Raw genomic sequence first — 15,156 nt, 5'->3', positions numbered from 1 at the left:
TATCTGTCTCATGTATAGCAAAACAAAAGTTATGGCAGCACTCCAGGAGATGCAAAAAGGTGGATTTATTAACCCAAAACGAGTTGTTTCAGCTGCAGCAATGCAGCCTTTATCAAGCATACAAACAAAAAGGTGCAGGCAGTGACTTCTGGAAATATTCCTGAGCCCATGCAGTGATTTGCAAGACCAAATCATGCCTACTTTCAATACAATACAGATGATTTAAAGCATCCAATACTGACCATCAACCTTGTCCCTAGTGCACATAGATTCTTCGTTAATTTTACGTTAGGGACCATTTTTCTGAAATTGTTCCACAATTTCTAGACTTAGTTGATTACATATATGTGAACCTCTCACCACCTTTGCTTCTGAGAGACTATGCCTCCCTACAATGCTCCTTTATACAGTCGTGTGCCTTAAAAATTTACCTTCCATCGGTTTTTCATTAGTACCACTTAATTTTCCAGCCTTTTGTTAACCCTGTCCCAACATTTTTGAGATGTGTTGCTACCATCAATTTCTAAAGGCCCCGTCTCACACAGCGACGCTGCAGCGATACAGACAACGATGCTGATCGCTGCAGCGTCGCTGTGTGGTCGCTGGGGAGCTGTCACACAGACAGCTCTCTCCAGCGACCAACGATCAGGGGAACGACTTCGGCATCGTTGAAACTGTCTTCAACGATGCCGAAGTCCCCCTGCAGCACCCGGGTAACCAGGGTAAACATCGGGTTACTAAGCGCAGGGCCGCGCTTAGTAACCCGATGTGTACCCTGGTTACCAGCGTAAATGTAAAAAAAAAACAAACCGTACATACTCACCATCTGTTGCCCGTCAGGTCCCTTGGCGTCTGCTTCCTGCTCTGACTGAGCCGCCGTACAGTGAGAGCAGAGCGCAGCGGTGACGTCACTGCTGTGCTCTCACTTTGCGGCGCTCAGTCAGTGTGGGAAGCAGACGGCAAGGGACCTGACGGGCAACAGATGGTGAGTATGTAGTGTTTGTTTTTTTTTACATTTACGCTGGTAACCAGGGTAAACATCGGGTTACTAAGCGCGGCCCTGCGCTTAGTAACCCGATGTTTACCGTGGTTACCAGTGAAGACATCGCTGGATCGGTGTCACACACACCGATTCAGTGATGTCAGCGGGACCTCAACGACCAAAAAAAGGTCCAGGCCATTCTGACACGACCAGCGATCTCGCAGCAGGGGCCTGATCGCTGGTACGTGTCACACATAGCGAGATCGCTACTGAGGTCGCTGTTGCGTCACAAAACTTGTGACTCAGCAGCGATCTCGCTATGTGAGACGGGGCCTTAAGGCTGGGTTCACATTTGCATTCGGGGGCTTTGCGGAGGGCTGCGTACGTCCTCCGCTAAACCCCGCATATTTCTGCATCTTTCCTGCATACCTATCTAACATTGGGTACGCTTTACATGCGGATGCGTTGTTTGACACGCCCGCTGACCACACGGGAACACAAGTTGCGTTTTGTGCGGACGGCGGGCGTGTCAAAACGACAAATCCGCATACATCCGCATGTCCTGCATACCCAATGTTAAAGATAGGTATGCAGGACGCATGCAGAAGTATGCGGAAGTAGGCGGGGCTTAGCAGAGGACGTACGCAGCAAATGTGAACCCAGCCTTAAAGAGTTATTTTTTTCAAACAAAATAGAAAAATGAGTAACTTTCACCTTCTGATCTGTGATGGATGTTCTGCAGTGAGAAAATATGGCTATATGAGATTTACAAATCATTGCATTCTTCACATTTTACACAGTGTCCTAAGTCTCTTGGAATTGGGGTTGTATAATACATATATATTCATGTACAATACATCCATTTGTCTCTCGCAGCGAATATTTTTTGTGCTTCATCGAATTTGATCCATAGTTTACAGACACTATTTCGCATACTTCTCAAAATCTCTTGGATAAACGATAGAAATATGGACATTTTTGGAATTATTTGCATGCCAGCACCATGATGTTGCTGTTAGCCGAGACAGCACCTCATACTTATGTAGTACTAGTTGACCTAATAAGTCTTAGGCAGAACTTCATCATTTTGCTCCTATATACAAACTCTGGGAGTATAAAAAAAAAAAAAAAAAGACAATATACACCAATCGTATCCTCTTCACTGAGCTTTTATTAATTGTCTTTAGTGAATGGGTCTCAGACATCAGAGATCACTCCTAAACGTTTGTTATGAGGGCTTCCATGGGTAAGAAATGCATACATATATAACTTAAAAGGGAACGTATGATATACATTATCATATTAATTTTTATCACAGTAATGACACATCAATTTTTTACTAATCTGTTTTTATACTATTATGGTAGATTATCTTATTCTACTTTCTGTACATGATTATAGGGCGTCCGTCTTGCTTAAGCTGTTGTTACGGCAGTTACATGGACCATAAACTATTCTGGAGAGGTTTGTGGACCGCAATAAAAGGGAGTGTTGTGGGCATACTCTGTGGTCTGTGCAGAGATCATTGTACAGGGAGGGGAAGGAGGTGAGCCAAGACCATCACCTATTGTGAATTATGAATCCAGTGTTACCTCTATATAGATGTCATCTTTCATTGTAATCCTGCCTGTGATAACATGTCTGCTGAAAAGTGATTTGAACGGAACAGGAAATGCCATATCTATTACTAGGCAATAATTCCTGGATGCACGGAGTGAAAGCCACCAAGATCAATGAAATTTGCATCTCAATAAAGAAAACACGGTGGAGGGGGGCTTTCTAAATGATTAGAGTAAAAAAAAAAGTTAGAAAATTTTACTAGTGACAAAAAAAATGGGTTTAGAGGGAGAGGCAGGGTTCTTGTGGACCAAATTATGTGCTCTAAAAAGATTTTCTGTAAATGTCAGTGACAGACAGATATTATAGCAAAAGACTATGCTCACTGGAAAGAACAAGTTACAGAAAAATTAAAATATTTCTCACACTTTACTAGAACGAACTGTGATTTACACATGGAAATTAAGCCTTACTAAGGGTGGGTACACACTGCATATCCTGCGGCTGTTACACAACCACGGATCAGGTACATGTTTGCCCATCGAAGTAGGAGTCCTTTTACTCATGAATAAACATAATGTTAAATGTAAAATAGTTTACAGGCCTCTTCACGAGTGTTCCATAAAAATAATGGTGACAGTGATAAGCGACGTGACATATTTCACTAGATTGTGGTTACAATTGGGGCGATAACTTGATGGTGTATGGACAAATTTTTGTGACTTTCTGACATTCAGAAGACGCAATATCATAAAAAACAGATCCAACATATTTCCAAAGTAAATTATTATATATTCTGATTGGCATATACTGCGGAATGTACAATTGTAGCAGTCGGAGACCTCACCGCGTAAGGTTGGGTCAAATTACCTTTTAAATATTTTTCAGCTTACCTTGGAGATGTGAAGATCTGCAATCAGCAGCATGTGCTTTCTCCATGATGGACAAGATCTTTTCTTCTAGATCCGAACGTAGTGTAGACATTTCAGCAGACAAACCCGGTGATGGCTCAAATAAGTGTTCTTTATTCACAGGCTTCATATTCACCATTGGGGGGAAAGTTAGAGAGGGATTAGACTTTTAATGTCAAACTGTAAAGAACTGTATATATCAAAAGATAATAACCCAACAGGTTAAGAACCTGCAGTAAAATTTCCTTCACTGACTTCAATTACAAAAAAAATCCACAAAACTGAAATTGCGTTTAAATAAAAAAATGTTTCTTACATGTGGGTCTACAGTTTTCTATGGAAGCATATGGGAGAAAAAGATGAACTTGACCCCAAAAAATATCCAACTACCAGTATTTAGTGTAGTAGTATAGTACAGAGCTAGCAAGCAAGTATATTACTATTGAATGCAAACTAATGGACCAACTCCCATTGTATAAAGTAAATTCTGGCTCTGCATAAATCAAAGGTTTTTGTAAATATTTTTTTTTCAGACCATAGTTTTCCAAAAGGTTGCTCCAGATGACTGCTTACAGCCTTTAGTGGAAAAACCACAACCACAGCGCACTTTACCACTGCATGCAATCACTTGGCTCAGTGCCTCAGCCAGAGTAGATGCCATGAAGCACCAAATCCAGGGATTAGTTGCAGTGGTCACATCACTGCTGCAGCCTGTAAAAAAAAAATCACAGGCAGTAGCGGGGGAGAGCCGGCGTTGGAGCAGAGGTCACTGAGTAAACCTATGTTTTACACTTTTAACAACTAGAAACCTGTGGTTAAAAAAGATTACGAGAAGCCCCTTTAAAGTCTTTTGAAATATGTGGTTCTTTTTAATTTTTACAGAGCGCTATAGTGGGATATCAATAACAGAAATAGAGATGCCCAAGACTACAGGGTGCTGTCTACACCAGCCACAATCAGTAAATGAGGCTGTGCTACAATTGTAAATCAGTTTGTGTCGGCTCATAGGCAGACAAGGAACTGTGAGAAATCAGTGTCCTCTGGCTGCCCTGCTCACGTTACAGCCACTCATAACGAGAGTTTTTCCAGTAACACCATATTAAAGAATTACTTGTGGAGAAATGTGCTAAAATACTCTACCACAAAGATGATCATATTATTTCAGCACTTCCAAAGAAATAACATGATTTATCATACTGCAAGAGATGTACAGTACGAGATGAGAAAATTATTACTGCACAACTAAGATCTATGAAATGTACAATTACTATATCACATATACCACACCTATTAAAGATAATCTGTCAGCAGGTTTTTGCTATGTAATGCTATATCTCGATATATAACTATCAAAATAAAGTAACATACTTTGGCATGCAAACATGAAATTTGAATTGCATTACGGCTCTACAAAATAGGAAAAATTGAGAATACTTTGCCCATAAATTGGCTAATTCATGTGTACTCGGCAGCCACGATAAGTCCAGCAGCCACATCAGTAGTCTGAGAACTGAAGAACTCCTCCATCCTGCTTGGGTCCTCTGCATCTCTTCCATTAGTAGGCCCATAGCAATGTCATGAGGTCACGCCGAGCCTGCGTATCAGAGTCAGCGCCAGGTATCCAAACAGAAAAGAGGTGGTCTGCAGAGCTCATCTGCCAGATACGGACTACTGACGGGGCTGCTGGACCGGAATCCAGAAAATAAATTCTTCTCTACTGCCCAGTTAATACAAGGACGACTCGCTCCATTTTGGCTCATAGAGTCCAAAGACTCTAAAAGGCCACATGGATACAAGCTGCTTTCATACGTCCAAAATGATCAGGGCTGCCAACCTTATTTTTTTGGGGATAAACAAAAATAATCAAACAAATCAGGAAAACTATTATAAAATCATAAAACTTATGTAAATTTGACAATATATGACTGTATGTGAGAATACTAATATGAAGGCATGAGCACTAGCATTTACTGTAAAATTATAAAAGCTTTAATCATCACCTCGACAAGATCCTTCAACATAAAAAAAAAAAAAATCCACAACATTTTTTGTTCTTGATTTCTTTTAGTGTTTCTTAAAGCCAGAAAGTTGCCATTTGAAATGACTTTAGTTTTGTGCCATGTCTGTGATCTGCTTTTTTTCTACAAAATTAAACAACTGAATGAACATCCTCCAAAGCCAGTGATTCCATAATTTTTGCCAGGGGTTGTATGTATCCAGCCCCTCCTGTGATTTATATACCCAATATCTCCTGTGATGCGAATCTAAATAAAAATCAGTGTGGAGGACCCTAATGGGACAAATGGTACAAGTGGTAACTATGTGATTATTATTTACTATTTGAATAATAAATCTTATGTCAAAGTTATCCAAAAGGTATGGTTTTGTAAATTTTCCCATCAAGACGTATTATTATTCTATATCTAGTGAAGTGACCTATGTTCACACGGAGATCCGATGGATCTTGTCACTAACGATTGTATCCAAACAATAATCAATAAGCGTATCAAATAACTGGGGTCGAGAGAACGCTCGTGTCACCCCCTTACTAATTTTGGGTTATCAGGACAACTCCAAAGAACATATAAAACAAGAGGAAGGAGTAAACCAGTCCCACCAAGCAGAATAAAATAAAATAATACTTTATTTCTACAAAAAAAAACAAACACATACATTCAGTAAACTGCTGTTATAGCAAATACAGAAGGAGATTAAGGAGGAAACATACAGGTAGGCTGAGCAGGGTGGATAAAAATCAATGTTTTTTTAAAAAAAATAAAAAAAAATCGGATTTTTTTGATTTAAATCGGATTTTTTTTATTTAAATCGGATTTTTTTCAATAAACTGCTTTTTGAGGAAAATATTTTACCATCCAAAGGTTCTTCCATCATGAGATAAAGCTGAGTTGTTTAACTCAGTAGAATAAAGGCTGTATATGTGTAACATTCACAATGCCATGCTCTTCCAGAGGTTTCTGTAGGATGCTGACTATCCAACAAGTTTGGGCATGTCAACTGAATGGAAAAAGAAACTAAACCAAAAGTGAAACCAAGCTAGAAGTGTGGAATTAAAGGGGCAGTATGAACAAAATGTGGAGGCTATTAATAGTTTATACAATTAAGACATGCTGCTTTTAAACACCTACCTATTGCCATATAGTAAAACAAAAAAGATTTTTACTTACTTTGGGGTCCCCCCCTCACCCTGGCGTTAGATCGTTGCCCCTAGTTTCGTCCGTGTAACTATGGGCGCACATGCGCACTGCTCTCACTTCTCATTTTAATCGTGATTTATATTAAAAAAAACCTTTTGATTTAAATCAGTGATTTAAATCATGATTAAAATCATGATTTAAATCGATCCGATTTAAATAGAAAAAAATCTTTTGATTTAAATCGTGATTTAAATCATGATTTAAATCGGCGTGATTTAAATCAATCCACCCTGAGGCTGAGTAGCCTACAGGGAAACTAGTACATCCAAAGGAAATTGCATGGGAATAGTAGGTAATTGTTAATACAAATGCCAGCATATAGGAGTTTGACACTCCATCAATGCTCCCAATCAAGCAGTCAAACAGTCATTCCCATGAGCTTACCCATAATGTGAACGGATGGTTCCCCAAGGCACTCAGCAGCCCCCAACTGTATTAACAATTACCTACTATTCCCATGCAATTTCCTTTGGGCTATCAAAATATATATGGACTTAACTGCATAAACGGAATTAATTGGCTTCTTGAGTTGGACAAAAATTCAGACCCTAACTCAGCAGTTTAACTTAATCCGCATCCAAGGGATATCGGAACAAGTTGAAGATTCTAAAGGTCTGGGAATCTTTTTGGATGGAGCTTGACCTAGTGTGTTGTTTACTTTCTCCTCGGTTGCCCCTGGTGGTTCTTTTCTTTTTCTTGTGGCGAGATCCCAAAGGTGGGGGGTATTATGGAAGAATGTGAGGGGTTGGGATGTGATAGGGCATGGGGATGTCTGAGGGAGGGGATCTTTATTGTGGACTATAAGCGCCCGTCTTTAATGTGTTAATTTTTACATATTAAATCCATATATGTGTCACGTTATTATATTTTATCATTATGTGTTTTGGTGCTAAAGTTGATCATCTGTATATTTAAGGTCGGCATCTAGCCATTTTAGCAAGCTTTGACAAAGAACGGTCATACTTGAAATGCGTCACTTTTTGTATACCTTGCCTTGAATACTATTTTAAAATTTCGATGGAATAAAGTCTTGAACCAAAATATTTTTTTTACCAGGAGCTGGATTTTGTTTTTTTGTTGTTACTGCATAAAAGTAGCTTGTTTTTTTTTTTGTTTTTTTTTTGATAATGCCATTACTTTTAACATTGTAAAAGGCCTCTATCCAAATACATAAAAGTTCATTATGGAAGCATATAAAAATATTCTGTATACAAAATAAGTAAAGTTAATTCTTGGATAGTGTCCAAAAGTGCTTATTACCTTGTTTGTTTGCTTTTTAAAAGCCACAAACTTAGAGAATATAAAACGTTTACCTAAAATTTGCTTTGAAAAATGAAGTCTGAATGTTCAGTGATTTTCTGAACGTGAAATAGGAGTTGTCCAGTCTAAAATGAAAATTCTGCACTAACTCTGTGTGACTGCAGACTTCTGAATCGTCCCCGCACACGCATTAAGCGCTGCGAGGATTCACTGCTGTCTGTCCCGGGAACGGTGGTCATATATGCGATATGCATACTCCCAGGCAGAACTCGCCTAGTGGGTGCAGAGCCGCTCAATATTGAGCAAGGCTGCGCCCACTAGGTAAGTTCTGCCCAGGAGTGTGCATATCTCATACTAGATCGCCATTCCCGGGACAGACGGAGTGTGCTGGGACGGTTCGCAAGTCTGCAGTCACACAGAGTGACCGCAGACTTTTCATTTTAGACAGCTCTTCTAAAGCAGCACCATCTACCTAAAAGTATAGGGTATTTTTCCCATCCTCCTTCCCATTAAGGGACTTGAAATTACATTAAAATACTTGAAATTAATGAAGAATGTGCAGGTGAGGCCAGGGAGTGAAAAGTTCAAATCAGAGACGCAGGAGAATTTTTCTATTTCTATTTGGCCAATAGTAACAAGATAATTGTAACAACCCTGCTGGCATCACTGCATGGGCTCCCATCCCCCACTTGCCTTAGGCTACGTTCACATTTGCGTTGTACGGCGCAGGGTCGGGCGCAGCCCCTATATTTAACATGGGGGGGGCGCATGGACATGCGTTGTCTTGCGTTTTGTGACGCATGCGTCATTTTGGCGCAACTGTCAGGGCGCAGAGGTCGCTGCATGATGCAGTTTTTTCTGCGCCAAAAATCATGCAAAAAATGAACGCATGTGTCACAAAATGCTGCGTTGTGCATGCGTTGTGTCGCCGACGCTGCGCCGCACAACGCAAATGTGAACGTAGCCTAACACACCAACTTACTCACTATTCCGGGTCATGCTGTGAGTTCTGTCTACTGCCGGCTCCATGCTGTGTGCCTCATGCCTCCTGCGCCAGCTATTTGCTTTCTTCCTGGCTGTGTGCTTAGGGCGGCGGCCCTGGACCTTCCTGATTCTTGTAGTGTCAGTGTGCATCTTCCTAAGGTGTCCTCAGCCAATTGCCAAGAGGCCTCAAGTACTTAAGGCATTCCCACCCCTAAGGGGAGTGCCTGAGCAACTTTCTTCCTCAGTTAGTTTCTCGCTGCTGAGGTGCCAGGTCCCGTCTCTGTCTCTTGTATTGCCACCTAGTGGGGCGTCGTACCCTGGCCTGTACCTGTGTTGTTACTCCCGTGTCCGCCACGCAGTGGGGATTTGTAACCTAGCCTGTGTCCTTGTTTCTGTGCCTTGTCCCTTTCCTGACCCTGTCTTAACCTAGTCCCATTCCTGTGTCCATTTTTATCCCAGTCTTGAGCCTTCCCTATCTCTCTGTGTGTTTCCTTGTATTCACTCCTTCTGCTCTCAGCCCCGCATCCTGTGACTTTGCTCTGCTTCCGGCTCCGCACTTTGCGGCTTTGCTCTGCTCTCGGCTCTACTCTCGGTTCTGCCTTGCTCCGCTCCTTGCAGTTCTGCCTTGCTCTCGTTCCGCACCTTGCGGGCTTTTGTCCTTACTGTCTGAACAGGTCCCTACCTGTTCCCATATATCTCATACCTGTTTGTGCTCCTGTCCTCCCTGTATCAGTCGCTGCTCCTCCAGTCTAAACAGGTCCCAACCTGTTCCCATAAATCACTCACACCTGCCCGTGTTCCCATAAATCACTCACACCTGCCTGTCAGTGTCTCAGCCGTGCCCGCCTGCCTGCCAGTGTTCCGTCCCTCAGTGGGATTAGAAGCCACATCCAGACACCACTCTGGAGTGGTACCTGGTAGCTGCCTGCCGCATAAGCCTCACCTCGCCATCAGAGGCTCCAGCGAACACCAAGGTAGCCACTTAGTCACGCCCCTTCCAGGGTAGTCTGGTTTGTGACAGTGGGGCCACACCCCCTCGCTCACGCCAACATGTCAGGGCGCAAGCGTGACAATAATCCGGAAAGATTCATGAGATGTAATCAAAATTTGGCAAAGTTATAGGATTATAGGGTAATCTGTCAGGTCTATGAATGCTGTATTATGTATGTAATGATGTATTAAAGGCCATTAATTGGTACAGTGGAGAAGAAATCTCAGGTCGTCCCAATGGTTCTGCACCGCCACTCAAAAGAGTATATAAATAGCTTAAAGTATGCTTGCTTTTATTTTAATAAATATCGTAAATCATAAAGTGCTATAACAAATAAAAATATATGTATTACAGAGCTCATAAGTACAAATGAGGGAATTCATCAAGACTTGTCTTATAAACTGCAAAGCTGCGCCCCTGTATGGTGCCCCCTTCCACGCAGTGACGCCGGCTTAGGCCTCTTTCACACTTCAGTTGTTTGGCGTCAGTCTAAAACCGCCATTTATCTCAAATAACGGATCCGTCATTTTTTTTTGACAGATCAGCTATTTTCCCATAGACTTGCATTAGCGACGGATGGTCGTCCGTTACATCCGTCATGCGACGGATCCGTCGAAATTTGGCGGACGTTGTCTAGACATAGACGGACATTGAAACGTTTTTTGTCAACGCCGAAATGACGGTTCACGGTGGATCCGTCGCGTCCGCCATTCCATAGAATGGCCGCCTATGGGCGACGGATCCGTCGCGACCGTCATTTCGGCGGATCCGTCGCCCCAATCCGCTTTTTCAATTGCGCATGCTCCAAAAAGTAGATACTTTTCCCAGACAACCCCCAAGTAACGGATCCGTCAAAAAAACGGATCCGTTAGAACCGTTTTCTCAACAATTGTGACGGATCCGTCGATCAGTCACTATGACGGAAGTGACTGATGCCAAACAACTGAAGTGTGAAAGAAGCCTTAGGCTTCTTTCACACTTCAGTTGTGTGGCGTCAGTTGGGTCCGACATCGTGGCGGATCGACGGATCCGTCAAATTTCATGCAAAAACGGTTCTAACGGATCCGTTTTTTTAACGGATCAGCTGCCCTAATCCGTTAAAAAAACGGATCCGTTAGAACCGTTGCGAACGTTTTTACATCCGTTGCAACCGTTTTTTGACGGATCCGTTTTTTAAAAGGGGAGGATTTCAATGTGATTGGCTACTGGAAACTTCTGGAAAACTATATATAGCGTGTATTTACACCACATCTTTGAAAGGTTGTAGAGAAAGTGGCAGAAATGGAAGGAGTCCTGGCGAACATTGCAAAGATCTATGCAGATTTTACTTTTGAGGCAAATCAGTTGGCAGTCAGCGTTCGAGAGAGGGAGGAACGAAGACTGCGAATCCTACGGCAGCGGCGTAAGAGAAGGCTGTGGATCCATCCCATCACAGCACAACGTATGACCCGTGGTGTTTATTCCACGCTTTACATGGAACTAAGGGAAAACCCTCAAAAGTTCTTCAATTATGTGAGGATGAGAGCTGAAAATTTTGCATTTTTATTGGGCTATGTGGAAGACTGTATACGGAGACGAGACACCCAGATGCGATTCTCAATATCACCAGCAGAGCGTCTCATGGTGACTATTCGGTAAGTCATTTTTTTATTAAATGATTCTCATTCATCAGACTTATAACTGTGTTGGTTTTTTTTGTATTTTTTTTATAAAGTATTGTCTTTTCTTTTTGTTAACAGATTCCTTGCAACTGGAGAGTCCTTCTCATCCCTCCATTTTCAATTTCGACTTGGGATATCCACCATCTCGGGGATCATCAGAGATACCTGCCGGGCATTGTGGGAGTGCCTACAAGTGGAATACATCCCAGAGCCATCACAGGAGAGGTGGCTGGAGATCGCCCAAATTTTTCATCAGATTTGCCAGTTTCCAAATTGTGTTGGAGCAGTTGATGGAAAGCACATAAGGATCGTCAAACCTTCAGGCTCTGGGTCACAGTTTTATAACTATAAGAAGTATTTCTCTATTGTGTTGATGGCCATAGCTGACGCACAATGCAAGTTCATCGCTGTGGATATAGGTGCGTATGGACGTGCAAATGATTCACAAATCTTTAAAAATTCACCAATGGGGCGCCGTTTATATGGAGAGACATTTGATTTTCCGCCCCCTAGACCTCTCCCTGGAACCACCGGTCCACCGTTACCATTTGTTTGTGTTGGAGATGATGCCTTCCAGCTTTCCCCACATTTGCTTAAACCCTTTGGAAGTAGTGGACTGACCCAGAGGAAGAAAATTTTCAATTACCGTTTAACCAGAGCACGCAGAGTAGTGGAATGTGCCTTTGGCATCCTAACTGCCAAATGGAGAGTGCTACTAACTGCCATTAAACTGCAGACTGAAACTGTCGATGATGTGGTCAAAGCGTGCGTTGTCCTGCATAATTTTGTTCTATCAAAAGAACAAGTTTCCCTGGAGGATAATGTTTCAGAAAGCACCTTACGGGATTACCAAAACCCCACTTTTCGCAGTCCAGTTGCAGTCTGCAGAATGCGGGACAGTTTTGCAGACTACTTCATGTCTCCTGCAGGATCAGTTGACTGGCAGTATGAAATGGTGTAAAAAATTTATTTATTTTTATACTTGTAAAAATACCAATTTTTGTTTGCATACAAAATCTTTTTACTTTAATGCAGCATTGTATGTTTTGCAACGGTACCCTTTAAACACTGTTAATGTTACTATTGCCATAACCTTGGTGACTTAATAAATTAAAAGAAAAAAAAAAAGAAAGACAATAAAATTTTTTTTAAACCAAACAACTGTTTATTTATTGACTTTTACAGATTCTCATAGTTTTGGGTGGAGATAGTAGCGGAGGGGCTGACAGGCGGGCGGACCACGTCGAGAGTGGGGGACAGGACATCACGGGGAGGAACAGAAGTGGAATGGGTGGTGAAAACATGAGGTTGTGTAGAGACTTGAGGTGCAGATGTGGTGTGTGTGAGGTATGAAGGTGTTGCTGGGATTGATAACGGAGAAGTTAAAGGGGAAGAATGGAAGGGGGACGTTAAAAACTGGGAAAGACTAAGGGGGGAAGGAACAAATGACGAAGGAGTAGAATGGACGGGAGGAGGACGTACAGGAGGAGGACGGATGGGAGGATAGACGGTGGATTGAGAGGGGAAAGGTGTTGACACATGAAGGGTAGGTGGAGGGGCATGGGATATCGCCTGCGCTAGAGCAGTGTGGCAGCCTTGCATCACATGCATCTGCAGGTCAGGAGTTAGATTTTCCATGTGCCTGAGGACCGCCTGAAAAAAACAGTGCCTTGGTGACTGGTTTGCATCTGATTGCATCCTATCAAGACGACTGCTGAGTTCAAGTATGCTTTTGTTAAGCATATTGTACCCAGCAGACGTTTGCTCACTCAAAAGCTTGATGGCACTGTGAAAGGATGCATTCAGATGCAAAAAGTCAGGCGCATAGCTCCTTTCCTGACCTCTCTGGCGCTGCCGTCCTGACCACAAAGTTGGTCTAGAAGTTGCGGCAGTGGCAGAGGGGTGGGGTAAAGGGAACTCTAACTCATCACCTGCAGCTTCAAGTGACGAAGTCCGCCCTGCTGCTCCAGCGCTGGTGGATGAGGCTGAGGGATCAAACAAAAGGGTAGGTGCAGAAACAGAGGGGTCGACGTGGTCCCCGGTGGCGGACTCTCGAGGGATCGCTCCAGAGGGCTGCAACTCTGATGCAGGCTCCCGAGTGCTGCAGAAAGTGCTGTTAAAGAAGAAGAAAAAAAATATTAGTATCTTTATATTACAATTGCCCTTACTGCAAAAAAATTGAAGGTTACACATTTTTTCAGTTTGACTGAAAATATGTGGTGTTGAATATTTACCTTCTGCTCAGCAGCGTCGACCGTAGGAACGACAGGGCTCTGGCATGTTTGTATCTGCTCCTGCGTCCTCTAGATCCACTCGGGGCCTGCATCTCCTTATTAAACTCCCTCTTGAAGCGATCCCTGATTGACCGCCACCGCACGATAATCCTGTTACCTGGAAAGAGATAGCAAAAATTGGTTACTATACACCACATTAAATCATGCTAAAATAAGGTTATGAAGTGTGAATACTTACGCGCTAGATCCTGGGCCCCAGCATCGAGTTCCTCCCAGTTATCCATAACAGCACTGCACACTTCCTCCCATAGCCGTCGGGTGATTAACTGGTCAGCATGGCGGCGGTCCGACATGTTCCACAGCGGCTCCCTACTTTGTACTGCTTCGATGAGGGTGTTCACATCGATGCCCTCCTCTTCATCATCTTGTTCGGGAGCACGCTGTGAAGCCTACGAAAAATATAACAATAAAAAGGGAAAGATTACAACACATGAATTTTACATTTTACTACACAACAAAACAAAAAGGAACTTACTCTTCGGCGACCGCCGCGATTATCATTCCGACGACTATGGGAGGTGCTTTGAGGAACTCTATGTCGAGCCCCGGATTGTGAGGACTAATAAAAAAAATTAAAAAAAAAAAAATTAATAATGTTCTTAGATTGAGGCATATGTATTGTGTGTGCTGTCATGAATGTTTGTGTTGGGTGTAGTGCATTGTATGTGAGGATCGGTCTGTTCAAAACTTACACTATGCGCTCCCGCTCCTTGTCTTTCTCCACCCTGTCCGTCTCCTTCTGTAAGCCCCTCTGCTTCATATTCCTGTGAATACAGAACACATAAAGGGTTAAAAACAATGACCATAGTTGTATCACCAAAAAATTTTACAGAACAAAAAAAAAAAAATACAATACCTCAGTTTGCTGCTGATGTGCTGGGGGGCTCTCAGAAGAAGACATTATGGTCTTTGCGTACCTCTTGGTCCCAAGTATCTGTAAGTATACAGACAGTTCTAAGCTACTATACACAAGGATAGATGCAGCTGTAGGATTTAACAGTTACATCTTTTTTAAAAACTTTTACATTTCATCCCACACAAAATGAAATTTTTTTTCTAACCGTCATACTTTATATGGTAGATATGCTTGATGCACAAGCTGCCAAACCCTCTAGCCCTGTTTCCCCACGAAAAAAAACCCCCAAGAACCCTTTAAAGCAACACCAAAACTGAAATTGATATGCGCAATGCGCATGTTGGTAAAAGCCACCTATCAAACCTTATCAAAAATGTTCCTCATTCGAACTTAAAATACCAATTCCAAAAATTGGTAATTATGATTACCCTACAGTTTGTATTTT

At 42.3% G+C, this 15,156-nt stretch overlaps 2 protein-coding genes across 9 annotated transcripts in view; both read right to left on the bottom strand.

The window, feature by feature from the left end:
- Positions 1-15,156, bottom strand: part of LOC143804992 (uncharacterized) — a 309,321-nt gene that overhangs the window by 138,686 nt on the left and 155,479 nt on the right. For all 8 annotated transcript variants that reach the window (XR_013221144.1, XM_077283692.1, XM_077283693.1 and 5 more), the window contains one exon: positions 3,433-3,574. Coding sequence is in view for 7 of the 8 variants with exons in the window: in XM_077283692.1 (XP_077139807.1) it covers positions 3,433-3,574 (142 nt within the window). In the remaining variant the exon portion in view is untranslated. The remainder of the gene's footprint in view (positions 1-3,432; positions 3,575-15,156) is intronic.
- LOC143804993 (uncharacterized) lies at positions 12,485-14,328 on the bottom strand. The gene is made up of 3 exons (XM_077283698.1): positions 14,034-14,328; positions 13,796-13,952; positions 12,485-13,674 (listed from the first exon to the last, which is right to left on the bottom strand). The coding sequence occupies exons 1-3, from the start codon at positions 14,146-14,148 to the stop codon at positions 12,741-12,743; spliced, it is 1,206 nt and encodes a 401-aa protein (XP_077139813.1). The 5' UTR covers positions 14,149-14,328; the 3' UTR covers positions 12,485-12,740.

Source organism: Ranitomeya variabilis, chromosome 2 (genome assembly GCF_051348905.1).
Source record: "Ranitomeya variabilis isolate aRanVar5 chromosome 2, aRanVar5.hap1, whole genome shotgun sequence".
NCBI classification, from domain to species: domain Eukaryota; kingdom Metazoa; phylum Chordata; class Amphibia; order Anura; family Dendrobatidae; genus Ranitomeya; species Ranitomeya variabilis.
The sequence above is the reverse complement of the archived record's forward strand: the minus strand, read 5'-3'. Positions and strand labels throughout refer to the sequence as shown.